This window comes from Temnothorax americanus, unplaced genomic scaffold, assembly GCF_048541705.1.
Source record: "Temnothorax americanus isolate GAGA-0224 unplaced genomic scaffold, ASM4854170v1 Scaffold8, whole genome shotgun sequence".
Taxonomy (NCBI): domain Eukaryota; kingdom Metazoa; phylum Arthropoda; class Insecta; order Hymenoptera; family Formicidae; genus Temnothorax; species Temnothorax americanus.
This window is the reverse complement of record NW_027509802.1, coordinates 1,406,673-1,429,059: the sequence shown is the minus strand read 5'-3', so window position 1 is coordinate 1,429,059 and position 22,387 is coordinate 1,406,673. Positions and strand designations below refer to the sequence as shown.

General features: G+C 40.4%; 6 protein-coding genes, 1 non-coding gene and 1 pseudogene across 16 annotated transcripts; 3 read left to right on the top strand and 5 right to left on the bottom strand.

The window, feature by feature from the left end:
• Positions 1-18: 18 nt before the first annotated feature.
• LOC143907308 (uncharacterized) lies at positions 19-1,975 on the bottom strand (annotated as a pseudogene). The gene is made up of 3 exons (XR_013259829.1): positions 1,898-1,975; positions 871-1,251; positions 19-789 (listed from the first exon to the last, which is right to left on the bottom strand). The product of XR_013259829.1 is annotated as an uncharacterized LOC143907308 (transcript).
• Ip259 (NSA2 ribosome biogenesis factor-like IP259) lies at positions 1,740-4,102 on the top strand. Of its 2 annotated transcripts, none has more exons than XM_077423800.1 (2): positions 1,740-2,002; positions 2,840-4,102. In XM_077423800.1, exon 2 carries the CDS (start codon positions 2,882-2,884, stop codon positions 3,659-3,661), a length of 780 nt encoding a protein of 259 aa, XP_077279926.1. In that variant the 5' UTR covers positions 1,740-2,002; positions 2,840-2,881; the 3' UTR covers positions 3,662-4,102. The 2 variants fall into 2 exon arrangements, with proteins under 2 accessions (XP_077279926.1, XP_077279927.1); XM_077423801.1 differs by lacking the exon at positions 1,740-2,002 and adding an exon at positions 2,222-2,368.
• Positions 4,103-4,270: 168 nt separating this feature from the next.
• Positions 4,271-4,389, bottom strand: LOC143907438 (5S ribosomal RNA). The gene has a single exon (XR_013259846.1). It is a non-coding gene; the product is annotated as a 5S ribosomal RNA (ribosomal RNA).
• A 359-nt stretch (positions 4,390-4,748) lies between these two features.
• Positions 4,749-6,779, top strand: Rps27a (ribosomal protein S27A). Its single transcript, XM_077424194.1, has 4 exons — positions 4,749-4,849; positions 5,794-5,907; positions 6,266-6,483; positions 6,606-6,779. The coding sequence occupies exons 2-4, from the start codon at positions 5,805-5,807 to the stop codon at positions 6,753-6,755; spliced, it is 471 nt and encodes a 156-aa protein (XP_077280320.1). The 5' UTR covers positions 4,749-4,849; positions 5,794-5,804; the 3' UTR covers positions 6,756-6,779.
• Positions 6,780-6,960: 181 nt separating this feature from the next.
• LOC143907402 (protein Aster-B) lies at positions 6,961-13,528 on the bottom strand. 5 transcript variants are annotated; one of them, XM_077424178.1, is made up of 14 exons: positions 13,126-13,527; positions 12,925-13,017; positions 12,503-12,779; positions 12,222-12,420; positions 11,760-12,040; positions 10,833-10,985; positions 10,238-10,418; positions 9,768-9,926; positions 9,168-9,289; positions 8,895-9,087; positions 8,223-8,447; positions 7,932-8,085; positions 7,731-7,851; positions 6,961-7,412 (listed from the first exon to the last, which is right to left on the bottom strand). In XM_077424178.1, the coding sequence occupies exons 2-14, from the start codon at positions 12,972-12,974 to the stop codon at positions 7,281-7,283; spliced, it is 2,247 nt and encodes a 748-aa protein (XP_077280304.1). In that variant the 5' UTR covers positions 12,975-13,017; positions 13,126-13,527; the 3' UTR covers positions 6,961-7,280. The 5 variants fall into 5 exon arrangements, with proteins under 5 accessions (XP_077280304.1, XP_077280303.1, XP_077280306.1 ...); XM_077424177.1 differs by having other exon boundaries at positions 13,277-13,527; XM_077424179.1 differs by having other exon boundaries at positions 7,177-7,412; positions 7,703-7,851; positions 12,925-13,528.
• A 436-nt stretch (positions 13,529-13,964) lies between these two features.
• LOC143907406 (18S rRNA aminocarboxypropyltransferase-like) lies at positions 13,965-15,885 on the bottom strand. The gene is made up of 5 exons (XM_077424193.1): positions 15,691-15,885; positions 14,892-15,119; positions 14,664-14,827; positions 14,197-14,584; positions 13,965-14,117 (listed from the first exon to the last, which is right to left on the bottom strand). Exons 2-5 carry the CDS (start codon positions 15,022-15,024, stop codon positions 14,008-14,010), a joined length of 795 nt encoding a protein of 264 aa, XP_077280319.1. The 5' UTR covers positions 15,025-15,119; positions 15,691-15,885; the 3' UTR covers positions 13,965-14,007.
• Positions 15,886-15,962: 77 nt separating this feature from the next.
• On the top strand, positions 15,963-20,697 carry Gtpbp1 (GTP-binding protein 1). 4 transcript variants are annotated; one of them, XM_077424185.1, is made up of 11 exons: positions 15,963-15,980; positions 16,755-17,070; positions 17,160-17,271; positions 17,350-17,530; positions 17,626-17,804; positions 17,880-18,032; positions 18,203-18,452; positions 18,551-18,695; positions 18,773-19,091; positions 19,167-19,438; positions 19,591-20,697. In XM_077424185.1, the coding sequence occupies exons 2-11, from the start codon at positions 16,990-16,992 to the stop codon at positions 19,771-19,773; spliced, it is 1,875 nt and encodes a 624-aa protein (XP_077280311.1). In that variant the 5' UTR covers positions 15,963-15,980; positions 16,755-16,989; the 3' UTR covers positions 19,774-20,697. The 4 variants fall into 4 exon arrangements, with proteins under 4 accessions (XP_077280311.1, XP_077280308.1, XP_077280309.1 ...); XM_077424182.1 differs by lacking the exon at positions 15,963-15,980 and adding an exon at positions 16,008-16,159; XM_077424183.1 differs by lacking the exon at positions 15,963-15,980 and adding an exon at positions 16,185-16,322.
• Positions 20,698-20,929: 232 nt separating this feature from the next.
• Med9 (mediator complex subunit 9) lies at positions 20,930-22,285 on the bottom strand. The gene is made up of 3 exons (XM_077424195.1): positions 22,126-22,285; positions 21,277-21,382; positions 20,930-21,215 (listed from the first exon to the last, which is right to left on the bottom strand). Exons 1-3 carry the CDS (start codon positions 22,245-22,247, stop codon positions 21,075-21,077), a joined length of 369 nt encoding a protein of 122 aa, XP_077280321.1. The 5' UTR covers positions 22,248-22,285; the 3' UTR covers positions 20,930-21,074.
• Positions 22,286-22,387: the final 102 nt, after the last annotated feature.

Sequence of the window (22,387 nt, the reverse complement as noted above, 5' to 3'; positions counted from 1 at the left end):
ATATATATATATATATATATATATATATATATATACAATACGCACATAAAATTGTTAATTTTGTACAAAATAATATTTTATATTAGTTTATATTTAGCCAAAATATTTTATATGAAAGATTCATGTGCCGTAGGTATAAGTTGACCATCGTTCAACTTGCTCGAACATTGTTCTTCCAAGTGATTCGGTTTCTTATAATGACGATGTATTTGACCCTGCGCTGGACCCATCGATGCCGCATGATTCGTACCACATTTTGAGCAACTTGTCATGGAGGGGCATTTCAACGAGAAATGATTTCTCTCGCCGCTCTTTGTACACAGTTCGCCATATGCCGGGCAATGTAAATTGAGATGATTCATTCCACATTTAGCACAATTATATATGTATTTAGCTTTATATCTATCCGTGAAATAATTTAATTGTTTACACTCGTTGCATTGGGCACAAAACAACGAGTGTAAGCAATTTCTCCAAGCCGGGCATCGGTTTCGTTTCGAGTGTTCCATACTCGATCGAGTAGGTATATTCTATTCCAATGGGCTCGGTATAGGTAGAGTCCCGTTTCGGTGTTTCCTCGATCTTTTGTGCCATTAAATCTTCACACTGTTTCCAGAATGGAACAATATCGTTGAGACCCAACGATTGCAAGTACGGTATGAAATTTTCTCCTTTACTTTCTATGAGAAGCGCAGCTTTTCCCGTGAAACGTCGAGCACTTATATCTTGTGTAATTTTCTCCTTCACAATTGCCGCGGGATCATCGCGATTCCACGTAACAGCGATAAACTGCAAAAGTTAAATGTACAAATAACTAGAAGAATTGCATTCGAAAGTATACGGTCATTACACAGGTACTTCCATACGTACTACCAAATCATTGATGTATCTGTCGATGTCTTCGCCGCCTCTTTTTGCATCTCCGTACATGCGGTAGATATCAAATCTTTTAATTAACGCAGTTATATCTTCCTGCTCGTTCTTGTCGTAGAAAGTGAACGTTCTGTGAATCTTTTGCCCAACGGGACCCATACGATTTAGAAGCGCGATACCCCACAAGTGTCGGTTGTCTCCGGCTTTGTCGATCCTCCTCAAGTAAGCAAGGATTTCGTTCTTCCATGAAAACCAGTTTGCAATTAGATGATCCTTCGTAGCAAATATAGGCGGTACTGTTACAGCTGTGACCGTAGATTCATTAGGAAATTCTGCTTGCTCACTGTTAACAGGCTCTTGCACTTCTAGACGAACTACCTAAAAATTTGTAACGATACTTTTATTACAAAAGGAAAACGGTATTAAACGTTGTCTTATGTATTTTACTCCAATATTTATACGTATAAAAGAGATTTTATATTCAACTTTTTTGCAGAGAGAGAGAGAGAGAGAGAGAGAGAGAGAGAAGAGAACTTGCAAACAAATGTTTTTAACATTGTCAACAAAAAATAAATTATCTTCATGCACTACGATAGATACAGATAAGCGTGATAAGATAAAAGAGAAATGGTAAAATCCCATTACAGAGATGAGGCAAAGGTCAGTGTTCTTGGTTCTTGCTCCGTCCACCCTCTTTCCTTTGAACCAATTAAGATGAAAAAAATATCGTTTTGATTTTCGTTTGAAAAGGATCTTGGCGTTCGTCGAACGGATTTTAATCCCAAGAGATATCATCAATAATATAGTAAACATCCAAACAAAACGTTAACTCTAAGAGCTTTCTTCGCGATTTAAAGTATATAAAAATTTAAATTTAAATTTGCAGACTTTTTCCCTCCCCCTGTCGCTGTTACCATCCGAACTCATTTCGTTCGTTTATCGTTTGAGAGATGCCGCCTCGGCAGTCGGCAAAGTAGTTTCTCGGGAATGCTGCTGATGGTCGTAAGGGTTATGTGGTTCGAACCTCGTCTCGTGTCTCGTATGCTGGTTCAGAATCAGCTGGTTCAGCTGGTTGTTCTCTCCCGTGAATCCGCTCGCGCATTTTCGTTGATTTCGTGTTCCTGCGAAGGTAGGTTTTGACTTAGCTGTCTGTGATTTCGAAAAAAAAGAAAATAATCTACTTCGGATATCTTGGTCTTGGACACGTGCTTCCACTTTCCAGTGCAACTGCGTGCCTACCGCGGCACGTGTTGCGATTAGCGATTGCGTTTAATTGCAATTTATTTTCGCGGTAACCGCACTCGACAGAGACAATACTCAGACGAATATATTCGTTGAGATAAATATTGCTTAACGTTTTATAAATTTGTGAATAGTCTCTATTTTCTTTCGTCGTTCTTAACCTCTTTTCAAAGTTACACGATGTCATTGATCATAAATGCCAATATCTTGTAAATACTTGGAGACTTTTTCGGGAGAGATAAATTCTTAAAAAGTACAGAGGTTATTTCACTTGTCTAAATGTGCACACGTTTTAAAACACTTATATTAAAATTCTTGTTGTTGTAATTATTTTAAGTAACTTCCTTCATCAAGCTGAATTTGTAGGTGATACATATGTTCTTTATGACAACGTGTGGTAGTTACAAAAATTTATTAAAAATTTAACAAACGTATTTTTATATTTAATACTAAAATCAACTGTGTGTAAGCTAGAAATTTATATTATGAAATAGAAGAATCTATTATACAAATGAAATTATCTTTCAATTGGATGTCATTTTTTCTACGGCGTTAAATGCAATAAGGATATATGGCTATATCATCATTGTACAGTTATCATTGTAGGAAATTGTGTATTTGTTATAAGTATAACATATATTTAAAATGTTATTTGTTACGTAAGAGGATTAATTATATAAGTTTACGGTGGGTCAATATTGAATCGTTTGATTTGTTTTTTCAGGAAGGTTGAATTTCACGCGAGTACAGAAACCCACGTAGGAAAATGCCGCAGAACGAATACATTGAGAGGCACCGTAAGCTCTACGGTCGCCGTCTGGACTATGAGGAGAGAAAGAGGAAGAGAGAGGCCCGTGCGCCTCACAAACGAGCGGAGCAAGCTCGCAGTTTACGTGGCATAAAGGCTAAGATATTTAATAAGGAGCGACGCAATGAGAAGATCCAAATGAAAAAGAAGATTAAAGCTCACGAAGAGAAGAAAGTCAAGGAGAAGTCCGACAAGCTGCCGGAGGGAGCGTTGCCCGTATACCTGTTGGATCGTGACGTCACGAAGCGCGCGAAAGTGCTGTCGAATATGATAAAGCAGAAGCGCAAGGAGAAAGCTGGCAAATGGGACGTTCCGATACCGAAAGTTCGCGCGCAATCGGAGTCCGAGGTTTTCAAAGTGGTGCGAAGCGGCAAGACGAAACGGAAATCGTGGAAACGGATGGTGACCAAGGTGACCTTCGTCGGGGAGAACTTCACGAGGAAACCGCCGAAATTCGAGAGATTCATCAGACCGATGGCGTTGAGATTCAAAACCGCTCACGTCACTCATCCCGAACTCAAGGCGACCTTCTCCCTGCCGATCATTGGCGTCAAGAAAAATCCAAGCTCGCCCATGTACACGAATTTAGGTGTTATTACTAAGGGAACCGTTATCGAAGTAAATATCTCGGAATTGGGCCTCGTAACGCAGTCGGGCAAAGTAGTGTGGGGAAAGTTCGCTCAAGTTACGAATAATCCTGAGAATGACGGATGTATCAATTCCGTTTTGCTCGTATAGACTTTTTAGCGCTTGTGTTATAATTCTTAAATTGTGACGCTACTGATAATTTTTCAAATTCTTTATTGTACGTAAACGGTACGTATGGCTGATGGCAACGTATGTAGTAGTTTATATTAAAAAATAAGGATAAGTATATCTTGCGAGTACGCGTATACATATTTTTTGGACGTATAATAGTAAAGATAAAGCCAGATAAAGAGAGCGCGTTGTTTTAATACTTATTATTATCATCGTCATCTAATTTGTTCGCGCGTTGCTCAAATAATTTGATTTATTAATTTTGACAATGTATGTACCACTATGTTGTATTACTGTATATCAATGATGCAAAAAAATTGAGAACACGCACATACCGTCGAACAACATCTTTGTCGTAAGTATGACGATAACGTGATTTTTCATCTACGTGAAATATAAAAACCTATTTTATTAAATAAATAGATTTATATTTATTTCTATCAATGTGTAAGGTCTGTTTTTAGGTCTGTTCTTTTTAGCTTATACTTTTTGATATATATTGAAGAAAGCAAAAAAATTACTATCGTTATTATAACAATGTTTAAAAAAAAAAAAAAAAAAAATGCTAAGGGAAGAGACAAAAAATTTGGACAACATCACACGGTGTTCCCAAGCGGTCACCCATCCAAGTACTAACCGTGCCCAACGTTGCTTGACTTCAGTGATCGGACGAGAACTGGTTTTTTCAACGTGGTATGGAAGTTGCCCGTTAATTTGTGATACTTGTCAACGATTTAAACAGCGTTATGATTTGGTTATTTTCAAAATTTTGATTTTTTTATGTAGCAATAATTGAAAATCGCGAGAATTATTAGATCGCTGAACACTCACCGGGAGTTAATTACTTAATTACGTATAAAACGAGGTAAAAATCACAAAAGTGAACAGATTCACTAGATTTCGACCAATGAAATCGTAGATACTCTAGGGAATTTTCAGCCATTCGCCGCGTTCAGCGGAACAACCGTTGTCGTCTTCTCTCAACGCTCTGCGTTGATTGGTTGGTTCTAAAAGCAAGAACCACGCACGTTCGACTGCAACCGAGAGCGGCTTGGTCTGCCGAACGCGCCCATTGTTCCTACATCTATGATACATGCGTACTCTCGGGTTTTGTTTCCCATAAGAGATCCGCTCGTTCTTTTTCGCGTTCTCGCAGCCTGGTCGGAGGTACGTTCTCTCTGCCTTGATTTTCTATAATTTAGAAAAGAAGATGGGATCAAACGCGCGAAGCTGCCGTATTTATTTTCGCATTTTGTTACGCTAAACGTCAAATATTTCCGATCTATGACATTTTACGTTGTGTTGTGTCCGTGACGCGGCGAGAAAATATCTGTGGGGACATGTGGCGTGACAAACGTGATCCCCCGAGACGATTGTTCGCCTATTTATGTAGCACGTGGTTATTATTGTCGGACCATATTGTAGCGATTGCACGGGATCGCAATTTGCCGCGATAATTGCGCTCGATCGATGATACTTGGACGAGCGTTCGCCAAGGTTGACGATTCTTCGCTCTTTTGACTGATACGTTGGTTAAGTAGTCTCCATTTTTATTCGCGTCTAACCTCTAACCTCTCTTCGGTTTACCACCCCGGTGGAACCTACCGAGAAAAAAGATATTGATATTACGTGCAAAATCTTGCGGAAACTTTCAATATCGACTTTTCAGAAGCGCTAAGACGTCTCTTGAAAAATGTAGAAATTAACTCTTTCAGCAAAGTATGTGTGTTTCATGACGTCGAGGTTTTTTCCCCACTCTGCTCTGTGTATATTTATTTTTACATATCTTTAATTTATCTTAAAGTTATGATATATTTTTGAATTGCCATTCTCCTGTTTTCTTCTGGCCTACAATCCTAATGTTACATATATTTGCATTTTTTAATTTAGTGATGTTTTTAGATTTGTATGAAATTCTTTAAAAAAATTATATTTTATAGTTTTAATATTTAAAATTTAATATATATATATATATATCCCAGTTTTTTATGCTTCTTGTGTATGAATAGGAAGAAGTTTCGGAACATGCCACAATGTCTATGATCTTTTTTTTAGGGTTTAAGGATTAATTTGACCAACTGAAATACATAAATCAATGTGACGTGTTATAGAATCGCTGATCATGCAGATCTTCGTGAAAACTCTTACGGGGAAGACCATCACCCTCGAGGTCGAGGCGTCGGACACGATCGAAAATGTAAAGGCGAAAATTCAGGATAAGGAAGGTGAGAAAATTCTCGATATGCAGGAAGAATCAATCTTGGAGAATAACTTAAAATTTACGTTAAATTGATCGTTGAATAAGATCTATTTAAAATTAAATGGAAAAAATATTTGTTTGCTCCTTTAAAACTTAATTTAAAAAAAAAAAAAAATCTTGATATTTCGTCTTTTTTATTTCGAGAAAACCAACTGTTGAATCTTTGTATTTTTATCTGACAAAAATCGGCTTTTTCATCCAAGCGTATTATCTGATGAACGTTTCGTAAATGGAACAGATCGCAAATGTTATACATTTTTATTAATATTAAGTGAATTAGTATGTAGATTTGAATTTCTAAGTGGAATATTTTACCGTTTCAGGAATTCCACCGGATCAGCAAAGGTTGATCTTTGCTGGTAAGCAATTGGAGGATGGCAGGACTTTGTCGGACTATAACATCCAGAAAGAATCCACTTTGCACTTGGTGCTGCGCTTGCGAGGCGGTGCTAAGAAACGCAAGAAGAAGAACTACTCTACCCCCAAGAAAATCAAGCACAAGAAGAAGAAGGTCAAGCTTGCTGTGCTCAAATATTATAAGGTAAAAATTGTCTTCTTATTTCTTACCATCCATTCTCGAGTTTTCCCCTTTTTTTTATTTTCGTCATAATTTTTATCGCAGCGGTATACATCTTAAATCGAGCGTGAAAAATGATTTTGCAGGTAGATGAAAATGGAAAAATTCACCGTTTGAGACGAGAATGCCCCATGGAGCAGTGTGGCGCCGGTGTATTCATGGCGGCAATGGAAGACCGTCATTATTGCGGCAAATGCGGATACACGCTTGTATTCAATAAACCAGAGGACAAATAAATTCCCGGGATATATTTCCACGTACGCATTTTTTGCAAATGTTACGTCCTTGTTATCCTATTTGATTTGATTAAATAATTTAATCGAAATACGTAACGATTAATCTGTCCCCGAACACTCTTTCACGTTACACCGGTCCTGTAAATGTCGCGTTAAGATTCATTTACTCTTGGAAAATTGCAAAGAACTTCGATCTCACAAAGGATTGTTCTAAAAATTATCTATTATTTTCCATAACATTATTTCACAATGCCTAAATAGAAAGCGCGTTTACACATTTAGTATAACTATACAATTCAAGTTAAATGTTCGTGTTAACTTTAACGTAATGCCCTATAATTAATTCATTTTGTACACATAGTATATGGAGAGCAATAATCGCCAACTCCAAAATAATAGTAGGAAGAATACATATACATAATAATGATTCCTAAACGCTATCGCGCAAAAAGATTTACCGATAACGTTCGAATTAATATTTTATACACAAATACGTTCGTACAATTACTTAACGTATATAGATTTTTACATTTCCGACTTGCCTCGCCGTTCTGTATGTGCATTAAGACTCTTCAAGTTTGGCTTTAATACGGAGAACATCTTTTCCGTTGCAGTGGGATGAATGCTCATTTGTAGCTCCGTTAAAGATTCCTCTGTCTTTTGAAGCAAGCAGAAAATATGAACGTCAAGAACAGTCTATATAGAATATACAGAATGCGGAAAAATTATTCGGATACATTTCGAACTTATTCAAATCTAAGGAAAAACTAAAGGGCACAAAAAATTGTTATCTCTGTTTAAAAAATCTCTTTGTGTACATATTGTATTAATAGATTTGTAGATTTGTGGGAAAAAAAAAGATTTTCGTCTCAATTGAATAACTAATATTTAATACTTTGCGACTAATTTTTCCGCACGCGATATTTGTATCGTTAAATTCATTATACTTTTTTCAAGTCATCGTCTGAGCCTTACTTGTCTAAGCAATTGTGCAGCTGTGTGCAAAACCCTTTGCCATTTTCTCATCTCTACGTTGTGCAAGCTCTCCTGCTGTTGCAAAAGGTTAATCCAATCTTCTTCAGTCTTTGGCGTATTTCTGAAAAGCGGGAAGACACATTGTAACACATATAAAAGAACGGTACTCTCCCCTATGTAAAAGAAATCGACAATACATACTTGAGTACGTGTAAGTCCATGATGGTGTACGCAGCAGCTTCCTCCAATCCCCATAGTTTATAATATAGCAAACCATTGATCACCATTAAACATAGTACAGCGACTAGCAGCATTGAGCTGAGAATTATGTTAGTATCGCTCCTAGTATTAGCAGCTGTACGGAAGAAAAAACATGTACATTGAATTCACACTATGTAACATTGCGAGTATAATAGAAAATTATTGTGTTATTACTGTGTAGTATCGTAGATAATAACACAGAAGTATAATAGAAAAATATTGTATCATTACTGTGAATATGCGGCGAGTTAGAGGGAGAAATTTGATGATTCGCAGATATATGTTCGGACGCGTGTGTCTGCAATGTAGCGCCTATACCCGCCGCGCGTCGTCGTTTTCTCGTTTTTCTCTTTAAACCTCCGTTTCCGTTACCTTCCTCGGACTCCACCGTCAACGCTTTTATCAAACTATTGGTATATTCTTCCAAGCCCGCCCAGCAATTCTTTTCAATCACACCTATTTTTTCAGAAACAAAATACGCCAGTTTATTCTTCAATATCTTATCGCGTGTACGTCAAATATTTCGCGTCTTGGAATGACGCGAGTATTATAATTCAATAAACGCAAACTTTTGATAAATATAAGAAATCGAAAAGCTCAACTAAATTTATAAAACTATAAGAAAATAATGTTTACGTGTCAAGAAATTATCACGTCGACAAGCTGTCAGACTACTTTCTTAGACAATAATCAATGTCTTTATAGTATAACAACAAAAAACAGATAAGATTCCAGATAAGATGCATAACGCTAAATCTTATCCGCGAAAATAATTTAAATGCAAGTTTGTACCTTCAACTTTTAAATCCGTATCTAATTTGCAATCTTCTAGAACTTTTATCGATTTATAATACCCTCTTTTTCCTCAAACTGCGATTTATAGTCTTTAATTTTGAAACTTACTTTTCACAAAACCCCATACACTCTTTTTATATTTGATTTGCGAATAAATCACAAGACTTGTCTCGTTATCGGAAATACTGTTCATACAATAGTGCGTGGAAACACTGAAGGAATCGGCATAAGGTATTCCGGCATTAGCGCTGTCTACATCGATGCAATAAAGATGACCTGGTCTACTACATGGCAACATCACCTGTATAAAATGTCGTATTAAAAAAAAAAAAAAAGCATAATATGTATAACATAAATTATTAGATAGAATTTTATTTTTACCTGGGTCTCTGTAACTTGGCAAGTTCTCGGACCAATAGCTTGGGTTAAGCACATCGTGTACGAAAGAGTTCTCATCTTTTGTCCAGTTTGACTGTTTTGCGTCCAGGCAGATTGAATTAAATCTACGCGAGTGAAAACATTAGAAACAGGCAATAGAAATGAATTTATATTATTTATACGGTGCATATATACATATATGTACATATATAACGTTATACATATAAATAATATGTCAGCAACTATGAATTAAAGTTTATTTTTACAAACCATTTTAAATCCACATTTGAAAAAGACGGAGATTGTATTAACAAAGTGGAGAGAAAGAGTGAGAAGAGATCATATAATACATAGGCTGCTACCGATATTCACTATCAGTACTAAAAATCTATATTTTTTATATTTTACGTCACATATATACCATAAATTTTCAGTACTGACAGTTGCTGGCAGTAAATATCGGAATGCAACCGTAATCTCTATTTTAAAAACGTGGCTTCAAAACGATTTTGAAACAAGCTCTTTTTAATATTCTCTGAAATATCTGAAATGGATGCATTCTTTAACGTGACAGACGTGACAACGGAATTATTATCTTGTTACCAATAGTTTTGCGAGAGGTATGAAAATCTAAGAAGAATTTCGAATTCGTGAAGAGCAGAGTGAACAGCTGGTCGATGTAGATAGGCAATGTTGCTTTGTTAACTTGCCGACCTTCATGCAGAGAGGTACAGACCATGGTGCTCCGTATGTTCATTTTCACTGGAACAAGCATTATCATGGCCGCGTTACGTGCCGTCATTCGTAATTCAACAAGATGAATAGCATTTATATATTTTCAGACTGGTCCCGATTTCTCAGTGTCACGCGACATATCTTGTTTCCATTTTTGCATTATATATATCTCATTATTAGCGGTTCAAGAGTTAGTTCGCCAGAAAAATAAATTTAATGTTAATATTTACAAAAGAGCCTAAAAGTAATGCAGATGCACGCAATATTTATTTACTAAACTACTTGGATTTGGGAGATATTTTTATAATTAAGTTGAAGAATCGTCCGAGACTACTTACAGGCATGTTTCTCAGCCTCGCTTTCCGTTGTGTCACTTAAATCCGTTGGATCGAGAACAGGTTCGGGCTTAGGTATTGACGGAGCTGGTGGCTGAACCTGAGGTTCGGTAATTGAAGAAGGCTCAGCAGGAACAGGATCCGCGGTTGGAGATGATGTATTTTCCATAGCGACTGCTTCGTTCTTTATTTTTATTAAATAGAAAAGGAATTTAAAATAACGTTGATGTTTAGAAACTAGATATTTTTAATCGTACAAATTTCGGTTTATACATAGATATATATGTTTATCTTCTTCAATTTACGTTAAGAGTTCATTAATCTACGAGATGCAAAATCAGTCAAAAATATTAAGCTGTAATACAAAAAAAAATTTGTCGCATTTATCAAATACAATTTAGATCATTTTAACAATTTTGGTTAATCGAATTTGCCATCGTTGTTTCAATACATTTTCTCTATAGAAAGTTTTTCAGTAGATAAACGAAAATGGAGCTATTATTCTCCCAAGCTGTTATCCTTACATTAATAACGCAACACACGACAATTTCTCAAAAAACAATATTATTTAACAGTTTATAAATATTGTCAGGCTTACCTCGGAGAAGGATTCTACAGAAAGGCGAGTTGCTAGCTTGTCGTCGTCTCCCACGGGTAACGGCGGCACATAATCTTCGTCATCAGACGTCAAGCCTAATTCATCGCCATAGCAGGTATGCACAAGCTGCCACATTTCAGCCATACTCATTGGCTGAAAATATAGCAATAGTAGAATGTTTCGTTTTGGAAAAACGTACATTTTAAGAGTACGAAATACGCATGTCTACATAACGTCCGATTAATGCTCACAGAAATAGGTTCTTAGAAATAGAACAAAATATCGATGGCTTTTTCTAGATATCGCAGATGAAAAGACAAATGTCGTTTCTCAAATAATACATGTACACTCAATAACTGAAACGTACCTCGTACGAAGTACATCGAATTACTAAAGCAGACTCGGTATACTCAGTGTTATCAATGTTATTGTAGCCAAAGTGTACCGAGAATTATTAAAGGTGTTCCAAGAAAATATCAGTTTACCAAGTGTTAGCAAAAACGCGCTATAACGCGAGCCAATTGAATGGGGTAACGCAAAGCCAGGTCTTAATATATAGCCCATTCGAAGTATCTCTACTTTAATTTATTTTAATTAAGAAATAAATTATCTGAAAATCTAAAGGTTTTTTATATCCAATGCCATTCTAAAATTTCCAGATATTATTTACGAATGTATCTCGACATAAGGATATTTTTTTCGAGAGATGAAGATTTTCTCAAAATAAAATTTTACGGTAAAAAATCTTGAATCAAGTCCACATTCATATATAGATGATCTATATAATTCTCTCTTTACGTACATATCTTTTAATTCTTCCAACATTTTTTTCCTCTTACGCGCGACACGTAAAATTATAAATAAGAATTCTAACGCAAATTACAAATCATCTAAAGTGGACTTTAGTTATATACGATATACGCATACCTCGCCAATAAGAGCGTTTTGCCAAACACGAAATAACATCACATATGTTTTATCTCTGGCTCCAAACGACGTTAGAAAGAACTTGTCAGTCACGGTGCATATCAGGATGGCATTTGGAATGACAAGCGCGGTTTTCTCTTTGGTAATGGATGTAACGTCTTTCCAACGTAGGGAGACCAGTGTCTCCCACATAAAGATATTAGCATAAAAACACACATAATTCTGAGACACGTAAAGTCTACCGTGTACCAATATCTCACGCTGCAGGGCACAAGAATAATCTAAAAGTCAACAAAACTAGATTAATTAAATCGTGGAACGTTAAGTATTGCGTCGTCACGATCGCGTGGACACAAACGGACGTAAAGTTAGTTCGAGTTTACAATAAGTGTCTCGTAAGGAATACAAATGTCCCGTAATACGATTCCTCGTGGGAGAGAACGTTCTTAAAACGTTACTTACCTACCACCAATCTCTCGTCGTCAGGCACATCTTTAAATATTCGCCTAAAGTCCTCGGAGCGAGATTTATAAGTTGGATAAAGTACATTGTACCAAGAAGACTTCTTTTTGCCCCGATCGCTGCTACGTGCCTCTTTTTTACTCTCGTGAGTCGAACTCTTGTTGAGATCGGCTGAGTCGGACGATCTACTTATTATATCCTACAACATTTATGTTGACGAAATATATTGTACGAGACCTCGTCGAGAAATGCATCGGGTACGCGCGTCGGTATACGTGTACCTGCTGATCGTCCGACTTGTTTGCGCGGAACGACTCCCTAACGGCAGAATCGGAGTTCAATCTGGAATACTCTCGCCTGGAGCGGGCTCTCGGGCTGGGACGCGGGGACAGATTGGGACTGGACACGGGGCTGTTGCGATCGACGCCGGTGTTGGCGGACGTCTCCTGTGCACTCTCGTTTCCTAAATTTGTCGAGCCCTGATTGCTCAGACCGGAAGAATTGATGCCGCTGATCACTTCGTGGCTGGATATCAAGAGATTCTCCACAGATTTGTTCCTGTTTACAACAGACAGAGAGAGAGAGAGAGAGAGAAAGAAACGGTGGATCAGGGATCAAATGAATAACGAACTTTGTGGCCGGGTATTCTCGCGGTGCATCATGCGAAATTGACTGCTCGGGAAGTCGACGATCAGGTACGTACATGCTTGACGCCGAGTAGTGCCTCTGCGCCGTCTCCGTCTCGTAGCGCATAACAAATCACGCGGCGTTAGCGTCCACGCATTCGTGGCCGGAGCTGTCGAACATCGAAAGCTTTTGAGAGAGTGGCTCTCCTCTGGGACGCGAGGTCTAGGTCGAATAGGCGTTACGCGAAAAGAGGGGTGGGCTTCACCGGGTTACCGACTGGAGCGAGAGGAGGGGGAGACGGAACAGCAGCGGCAATTTGTAGCGTGATACAAGCGTTGTGCGTGTTCGGTTAGTTATATGCGTTTAGTCGGCGACGAGGAGGAGCGTTCTTTTTATCCGCGCGCTGGACTATCGGTGCTTGCGCCTACCGCGATAAGAGCGACACATTTCAGATAAGGGGCGGCCGCGCGTCGTCGCCGTGTCAGGCATCACCCGCTTCGTATCGCGGCAACGGCGGTCGCACGACCGCGGCCGTCGGACATCGTCGTCACCGGTCGTCACACTCGTCGCTTGCGTTTCGTCGGACCTTGGTCTTTCTCCTCCCGCGTTATCGGTTATCGCGCGAGGAAAAAAATACGAGAGTCTCTTCCTCCCTCGCCCGCGTACACACACGCCACAAAGGCACTATCGTCACGCCGTCACGCACGTCGCGCACGAAACTCACGAAAGTGCTGCGGTACCGTACTTACTGTCGATCACGGAGAATGGAATGACGGGGGCCGGGGGATGACCAAGCGCACGCGCTCGCTATACAGACGCTACGTTCAAAAACGCGCAACGTCGGCCACCGGAGACGCAACGTGCGACCGACGCCGATCGCGGACGATCTCGCGTAGACGCGACGGATTGGCGGTTGGCGGGTCAGATCGCCGCCGAACGCGACTTGAATCCATGGCGAAATGCTCCGATTTTATTTTCTAAATTCTGAATTTTCTCCTGCATTTTATACCGGCAATTACACAACGTATTCTTTTTTTGTAGGGCTTAGAAATCTTATATATGTATTTTTTTTAACTGGCACCGCGATCCCGGTGGTTGGAAATTCAAAATGAAGAATTTCGTCAAAAAGTCAAATATCTTTAATCGGCACGCTATATTATTACACTTTTATATCGCCTAATTTCTCAGTTGCTTCCGCTACCGCATTCCCGTCTTTCTCTCCCTTCTCCTCTTCGGACTCCGTATCGCTTAGCGGAAAATCAGGAAGCGCTAAGAACAAACGTATAATGGATATCGAGATAAAAATTAATCGACAGAGGACGGAAAGAGGATCGTTCAACATCCTCACCAAGTCTATCCAATTTCTCTTGCCAGGCATTTTTCAGATATTCCTCCTGCGTAGCGATCACTTCTTTGCTGCTCGCGCAGCGAGCATACTTCTCCAACAGCTCGCCGTTCAACTCGAGAAACGCGTGTCCCCACGAGAACTTTCCGAGATAGAGATTGGCCTCGTCCGTAAATCCCGTTATAATCAAAGTAGCCGCTATAGCTTCGACGGAGCTCAGCTCGCAAGGTTTCCCGTAGTTTATCGGATTGGCGGCGACTAAGAACGGCAGTAGGCGAGGATGGGGTGTCTTCATTCTGTTGAAGGGAGCGTCGTCCAGGCGCGCCCAGCTGCAATCCACGACCGCGCAGCCGTACTCCCGTACAATGTCGCGATCCGTCGGGCTCGCGCACTGTAACGTCACGCGAAACAACGTCGTCGTCAAAGTCTTGACAAAACAAGGCCAAGCATCGTTCGTTCGCTGGCTATACCTTATCGCCGATCGGAGTGAGACACAAGCCTGGGAAACGAGCGCCCAGTCGCAGTATCTTTATCAATCCGTGTCTGGCGAGCTTCCTTCCGGAACACTTCTTGGGATCGCAGTGCTCCATGTCCCACATAGCCACGGGAAACTGGACCGACCGCTCGTTGACCTCTGCAAATACAGACCGAGGTCGTTAAGGTGCCAAATCCCGGCGAGGGTTTGCGACCCGCCTAACCTGCCTCGTCGTCTTCGTCGAGTTCCTCGGATTCCTCGCCGCTCTCCCGATAGTGCTTTTGCTCCTTGCCGAGTGCGCGACGGGGTCTCCTCTCCAACAATTTGTTCTTGTTCCTCTTCCTACGTCCCGACATCTTTCCGGTCGTCGGGAGTGCTGTGTGCTCAGCAATACGCTGGATTACTCCGGAGATATGTTATTTCTCCGACATATGTGAGCGTAACGTATAACCTATAACCAGCGCATGTGCGATAAGATTGAAAAGAGCGAGGGCCAAAGTTTCAAACAATTTAACGGGTTAAAAGTTTGATTCCGAATTAAGAAGAAGGTTCGATTATGACGTTCGTATTATTTATAACATATGGTCTTGGTCAACGACAAGTCAATTTCCTCGTACGCGACACGTGACGCGCGACTCACGCCGATTCGTACGAACGCGACTTTAGCGCGTGAACGGCGTGAAGTCAGGCGCAATCGATACGTACGGTATGCATACTCGAAATGTATGCATACGCTTCGCACATGCATACTCCTACGTCGACTCGAATCAAGACTTTTTTCGATTTCTCTTTTTTTCTAATTCTTTAGAATTAGAAGGGATAAAAAGTCGTGCCGAGATCAAGGTTAACCTACGTTGAATAAAAATTTCTATCGATGTAGATTAACTTAAATCTCGCTTAACTTACTTTTTATTTATTTTTTAGATAAGTCGAGTTAGAAACAGATAAATAGTAAGTTGAACCGCGATGTAAATTAATCTATACGTTGGTAGAAGCGGACATAAAAAGGCGTATTCGCGCACCTGAGTCCTGAGTAAGCAAGAAAGAAACGCCGCGGATTTGCAGATATTGCGTCGCCGTGAAAAACGCGATATAGACACCGCAGAGAACGCGGAAACGCGCGAGGTGCCCCCCGCGTGCGCGACGTGCGTGACGAAATAACAGCCGATCGGACGACGATCGGTCATCGGTCTCTTTCGCCAGCGATTGGCCGGATTGGCCCCCGTCTTACGTAAAAGCACGATCGAGTTATCCGCGTGTTTCGAGTTTTTATCCACTGCAGGTTTCAAGCGTTCACCTCTCGCGTACGTATGTACGTACACAAATAAAATACACATACAGACACCGGCACACGTAATCATTGACAGCAGCCCGCAGCCCGCAGGCGCGCCGCGACTTGTCAGCTTGTCGTCACGTCAGTTCGCTCGAAATCGCAACGGCGCGAGCGTTTGCGCGTTCGCGTCTTCTCTCTCTTTCTTTTCTTTCCAACAGGTAAATACATCCCTTTAAACTGCTTTAAACGCGCGAACGGAGCGCCGGAGATGACGGGTCGCGAATGCTCGCGGATTCATCACGAATTTGTCTCGCCACGGAGAGGAGAGGAGACTCGCACCCGTACATCTCGTCTCGTCTACGAGGAGCTCGAGGAGTCGCGGTATACCCCCTCGCGAGAGGGAGGAGAGCGAAAAGCTTCGCATCCCTTCTTCCCCTTCGAGATATCCTTCTTGCAAATCGCTTCTCATTCCGGGCGCGCTCGACGTCCTTTATCGTCCCCTCCCGGTGCGCGACAATATGTTGTCACCCGAGTTACACAATCCGCTCACCTGGCAAAAGCTCGAGCGACAAACGCCGTGTGTGCGGGGATGCGCGTACGCGTCCACTTTTTTTAATGTTTTCGAGGCAGGTAGCGGGTTATTTTTTTCTTTCTACGTGCGTTTCCCCTTCTCGTTACGATCCTTGAGAGAGGAACAGAGGCAACGATCGTCGAGTCGCGTGAATCGTATATGATCGTTCGGCTGATGAAATCCTCGTCGCTCGTTGCGGTTCGAGGGTGAGCGTTATCTTGATCCTCGATGTGTCGTTGCAGATGACGAGGATGGGCCGGAGCGGCGTCTGAGCCTCGGATCCCGCCCCGAAGCGAAATTTCCAAGTGCCACAGTTATGTACGTGCGAGGGCTGGCGGTCTATGGGAAAAGATTCGGTTTTAAATACTGGAAGATGTCCGACACGTGCGTACAGGAGCGATAGATAATCGGACGAGCCGCTACGAGGGAATAAACGGACTGTTGAACTTATCGACGCGTGCACCCCAGCTGGATACTATGTCGGGCGCTGGGCCTATCGTATCGCAAACCGAGCACGGGCCTGTCCCGACCGCAGATTACTCCGGCATCAGAGGCAAGGTATGTCGGAACGCTTGTCTTATCCCGAGTCACCTCTCCCGATAAGTTTCACGGTATCACTTAAGAATGTAGATTCCTGTGAATTCTAGAACGTCTTGGTCAGTCCATCCGAGGATCAGTACGAACTGTTGCTGAGGAGGCTGAAGGAAAGGATTCAGGATGGAGGCAGCGAGACGATCTTCGACATTGGTATCGCCGAAGGTCAGTACCGGAAAAGATGTATTGAAAAAAAAAAAGAAGAGATATGCGTTAAACTTTTTGTCTGTGCGACGCTCTCAGATGGATCCGAGGACGGATTGAAGGAAGATGAGTACGAACCATCGGTTGCCACTTTACAGTCTCTCGCCGCGACATTGGAGGCAGACTGCGTGCTTTTACGTCAAAGTAAAGCGGACCACGGTCTAACGGGACAGTATCTAGTGAGGAGACGTTTAGATCGACAGGATTTCTTGGAGATCAGGTTTGTAGTTAATAATATAGTTTTTGGATCGCTGCTCGACGGTGCACACCTAGCTGTAAGATGAATTACGTATGCCGTAAAATAACTGTTCGCAGGGTTGCCGTGGTCGGTAATGTGGATGCTGGTAAATCTACTCTATTGGGAGTACTGACTCACGGTGAACTTGACAATGGACGAGGATTGGCGCGTCAGAAATTATTCCGCCACAAGCACGAGGCTGAAACGGGACGGACTAGTTCTGTTGGCAATGATATACTTGGATTCGATAGCGTTGGTGAGCGATCGGCTCTCCTTTGCGCGCTTTATGTGATTATTCATCTATACTATTAGCGTCGTTATATATTTACAGGTAACGTAGTTAATAAGCCTGAGCACGGGTCATTGGATTGGGTGAAGATATGTGAGAAATCCTCCAAAGTAATTACATTTATCGATCTCGCCGGTCACGAGAGGTATTTGAAGACGACTGTCTTCGGAATGACGGGACACGCTCCTGATTTTGGTAAAAATACACGTTGCGTATGTTTATTGTAACTACGGTAAAATCCGGAAGCGAGTCGGAATAAGTTAACGAAGATATTTCCTTTGTCCGCGATATCGGCACGTTTGCAATTATGCGATTCAAAAGAACTCCGTGAACGCATCGTAATCTCAATGCAAATGTTATTCCAGGTATGCTAATGATCGGAGCAAACGCCGGTATTGTAGGGATGACTAAAGAACATTTGGGACTTGCCTTAGCGTTGTCCGTACCGGTATTCGTTGTCGTGACGAAAATCGATATGTGCCCGCCGAATGTTTTGCAAGAAAATCTGAAGCTGTTGATAAGGATTCTGAAATCGCCTGGTTGCAGGAAGGTCCCGGTTACGGTGAAGACTCCCGACGACGTGGTAGTTAGCGCTACTAATTTTGTCTCGGAACGGTTAGTTCGATATATCGTCGGAATTCTATGTGGAAAAAAAGGAAGAAAAGAGTACTAGAATAATATTCATAAAATAATGCGATATTTGTTTCGTACAGGTTGTGTCCGATATTTCAAGTGTCCAACGTGTCTGGCGAAAATCTAAATCTTCTCAAGATGTTTCTCAACTTATTGACCGCGAGAATTACTAGTCACGATGACGAACCTGCTGAGTTTCAAATAGACGACACATATTCCGTGCCGGTACGTACGCGTTATATTACATAAATCTTTTTCGCGAGTATGCGACAAGAATGTATTGCTAGAATTGAAAATTACAGGGAGTCGGTACGGTAGTGTCCGGTACAACTTTAAAGGGTATCATAAAGTTAAATGACACGTTGCTGTTGGGACCCGATCCGCTCGGTCGTTTTACACCTATAACCGTCAAAAGTATCCATCGAAAGAGGATGCCTGTCCGCGAAGTGAGAGGTGGGCAGACGGCTAGTTTTGCTCTGAAAAAGATTAAACGATCGCACATTCGCAAGGGTATGGTAATGGTCGCACCTGCGCTTAATCCACAGGCCTGTTGGGAATTCGAAGGTGAAATTTTGGTCCTGCATCATCCTACGACAATTAGCTCCCGTTATCAAGCTATGGGTAATTATCGTTTTGGATGATTATGGTTATACCCTCGTCTCTCGTATAAATAAATTATTCCCAAAATTATTGCAGTACATTGCGGCAGTATAAGGCAAACCGCTTCTATATTGTCAATGTCTCAGGATTGTCTAAGAACAGGCGACAAAGCCTTGGTACATTTTAGATTTATCAAACATCCTGAGTACATAAAACCTGGACAGAGAATGGTCTTCAGAGAAGGTCGTACTAAAGCAGTAGGAAATGTAGTGAAACTTATACCGCATTCGAATAGTATAACTACGCAGGCATCCAGAATTAATAAGCCGAATAAAACATCGCAGAGTCGGCAGAATGCGAACTTGCAGGTATCTTATGCTGTACTTGATATAAAAATTTAAATGATTATTGTCTAACATTTTATTTATCGTTCTTTCGATTCGCATAATTATGCAAAAACTTTTACTATTTTTATTAGTTTTACAGAAATGTGTAACAACGAATAATTTTGCTGTTTTAGGCACTGGAAATGACCGAAACTGATTCGACGATTGAAGCACAAACAGCTAAACAGGAGAACATGCCGCAGAAATCTGGGCTGAATCAGAATAAGAAAGGCAGAGGTCGAAGAGGGGGACGATCTCACAACGCTATCAACAGTATTCAGCCTTTAACAGAGCAGAACCCTCCTGCAAAAGTGTAAGAGCCGTCAGTGTACAAAGAACACGTAATTAGTGTTCTTATAACTTTCTGCTACATATGAGTTTCTCAAAATGTGATCTATAACATAAGATATGAAAAATTATCGTATTCTTTAACAAATTTTCTTTTCCCGATAGAAAAAAACCACCCTATAGATTACGTAGGAGAACCCCTATTCTCTATAAACTTATTAGAACACGTCAGATACTACAAATTTATTGCAGTACAATTTTACATGTTTCGACTACTTTAATCATATTGAAAAGATATTCTTTTAATAACGTGACAAGATATAAATCGGTATTTAAAAATTATAAATTATTTATAAATTATTTTTGTAAAAGGCGTATGCGCGTATCTTAAGCCAATAATATCGCACACAGATGAAATCAATATCAGGAAATACATGACACACGTGTGTATCGATACATATACATTTGTACAAGAGATTATGCAAATTCCTTTTATTAACGCTTCTAGAATTTAATAAAGATAAAACTTGAAATATGGCCAATGCTGTGTATATCGTAATAATCCATCTTGTATGACAATTGATTAATATCAAGAGAATATAATCACATTGTACTTCGTTCAACCTTGTAATACATTTTGCAATTTTAAGCAGAGCTGTATCATACTATATTTCAAATATAAAAAAAAAAAAAAAAAAAATTCCCATTGTATCAGACATATGTATATTCCCTGATAAATCACTCGCGTGCTGCTGATTACGGAGAGGAAAGATACATTTCTTTCACAAATTCAAGTCATTTCTATATAATCGAGCATATAATTGAACGCTTATTTATTATAAGTTGTACATATTGCTAAAACATTGTGATCAGAAATGTATTAAATAAACGAAAATCTTCTTTTACTACGTAGAAAATTTTACAAATTTCATCATCCTTCACGGTGACAAAAATTACTTAACAATTCTCATCGCTGTTCGATCTGAACACAGGAACCATGTGTAAGGTTTGGCAAATAAATGTATACGATCTACAAATCGGTTATTTCTTAAACTTATTTTTTTGTTCTTCTAATTGTCGCTTTAATTGGTTTGCGATATCTCTCAGCTGTTTAACAAAGTCTTGTGGACTAGAGATAGGGCGGCGCGTCCCGTTAATCATACCTGCTCTAATTAGTACGTACACTACAAATTGTGCGGTTTGTCTTATTGGTTTAGATTCTGCTAACTTATTAATTAAGTTTTCATTATTCAATAGGTACCGGAAGAGAGCTCTTAGAGGCATCCTCGAAAATTATTTTTCTAGATATCCTCGCGGACACATGCGCGCTTTATACTTTCGGTATCTCGAACGTGCACGTGTTACGATATTTCAATAGAAGTTCACGCTTCAGTCTTAATTGCTTGCGCAAAGTCTCGAGCTTTTGCAGCTGTTCTTCCTTGCTATATTCTATCCCAGGTAATCTCTTAATCTGCAAAAAGTGCAACAGTGTCATATCGAGCATCTCTTGGGCAAAAGAATACGACTCTTACCTGCAACCTTGCGGAGTCTAGCTTCTTCTGTAATTCCAAGATCTTGTGGCTGGTGTCCTGCGACTCCTTTGCCTTTTGCGTAGTGTCATGCGGATCTTTCTCGACGCTAAAAAATCACAACCGACAGCATCATCTTGTGTAAATACATCAGATACATAAACATTCGTGTATCCACATTTAACCGACAATCCATATTATTGCACAGAGCGTTCCTGAAACGCTTGGATAAACCTCTCGGGAATTTCAGTTATATAGTTATCGAGTATTGTCAAGTGAGAGAACAAGCGTTTGCAGATTTACGCTCGTGTGACACATCACCCTAATCAATGGAACATATCGATGGAGTTTGATCGAACATTTCAGAAACAGTCTATGTTTGGCGACTCAACCATCATTCTTATGAATGTTTACAATTATTTGATATCTTTGAGCACGTATATAGCTAAAGTATTCTCTACATATAACACGAGTGCAGATAATGCAGAATACAAACTAAATCGCTACGCGAGACGGTTTGCCCTTTTCCTCTTGAAGCTATGTCTCAATTTATAGCCGCTTGCGCAACCACCGTTATGTATTTTGCATTTATTTTTTACGAGTAGGTATAATAATTGTTTCCACATTGCAGCGAATAACATGATGAAGCGACAGAAATGCAATAAAAAAACGCGGATTAATATCCTGGAAGTCTTCAAAAGGAAAAAAATATAAACTTTTTTTTTTCGAAACTTTATGAAATCGACGCTGAGAAAATTTTAATCCCAGGTCGATTTGAGGTTATGTGATCATCTTGGACGTTGACGACTCGCCCGAGCATGGGAACCAGGAGGGATCGTCGGGAATACGTACCTGCGAATAATCTCGTAAATGAGCGGCAATATTTCTACGTCTAGATCGTCAACGGTGAATTGCGTCCTCGGCGAAACGTCCTCCGACTCCACCGCCTCCATTGTGTCGGGTGTCGGAAACATGACAAATAAGAGATGTGTACCTGCACCACAGTATATACTGTGCCTGCACTACGTCACTTTCTGCACTTGAGGTACAGACACGCGTGATTGGACGTCGGCGTCGGGAAAAAATCTAAACAATTTGACAAGTTATAATTAGA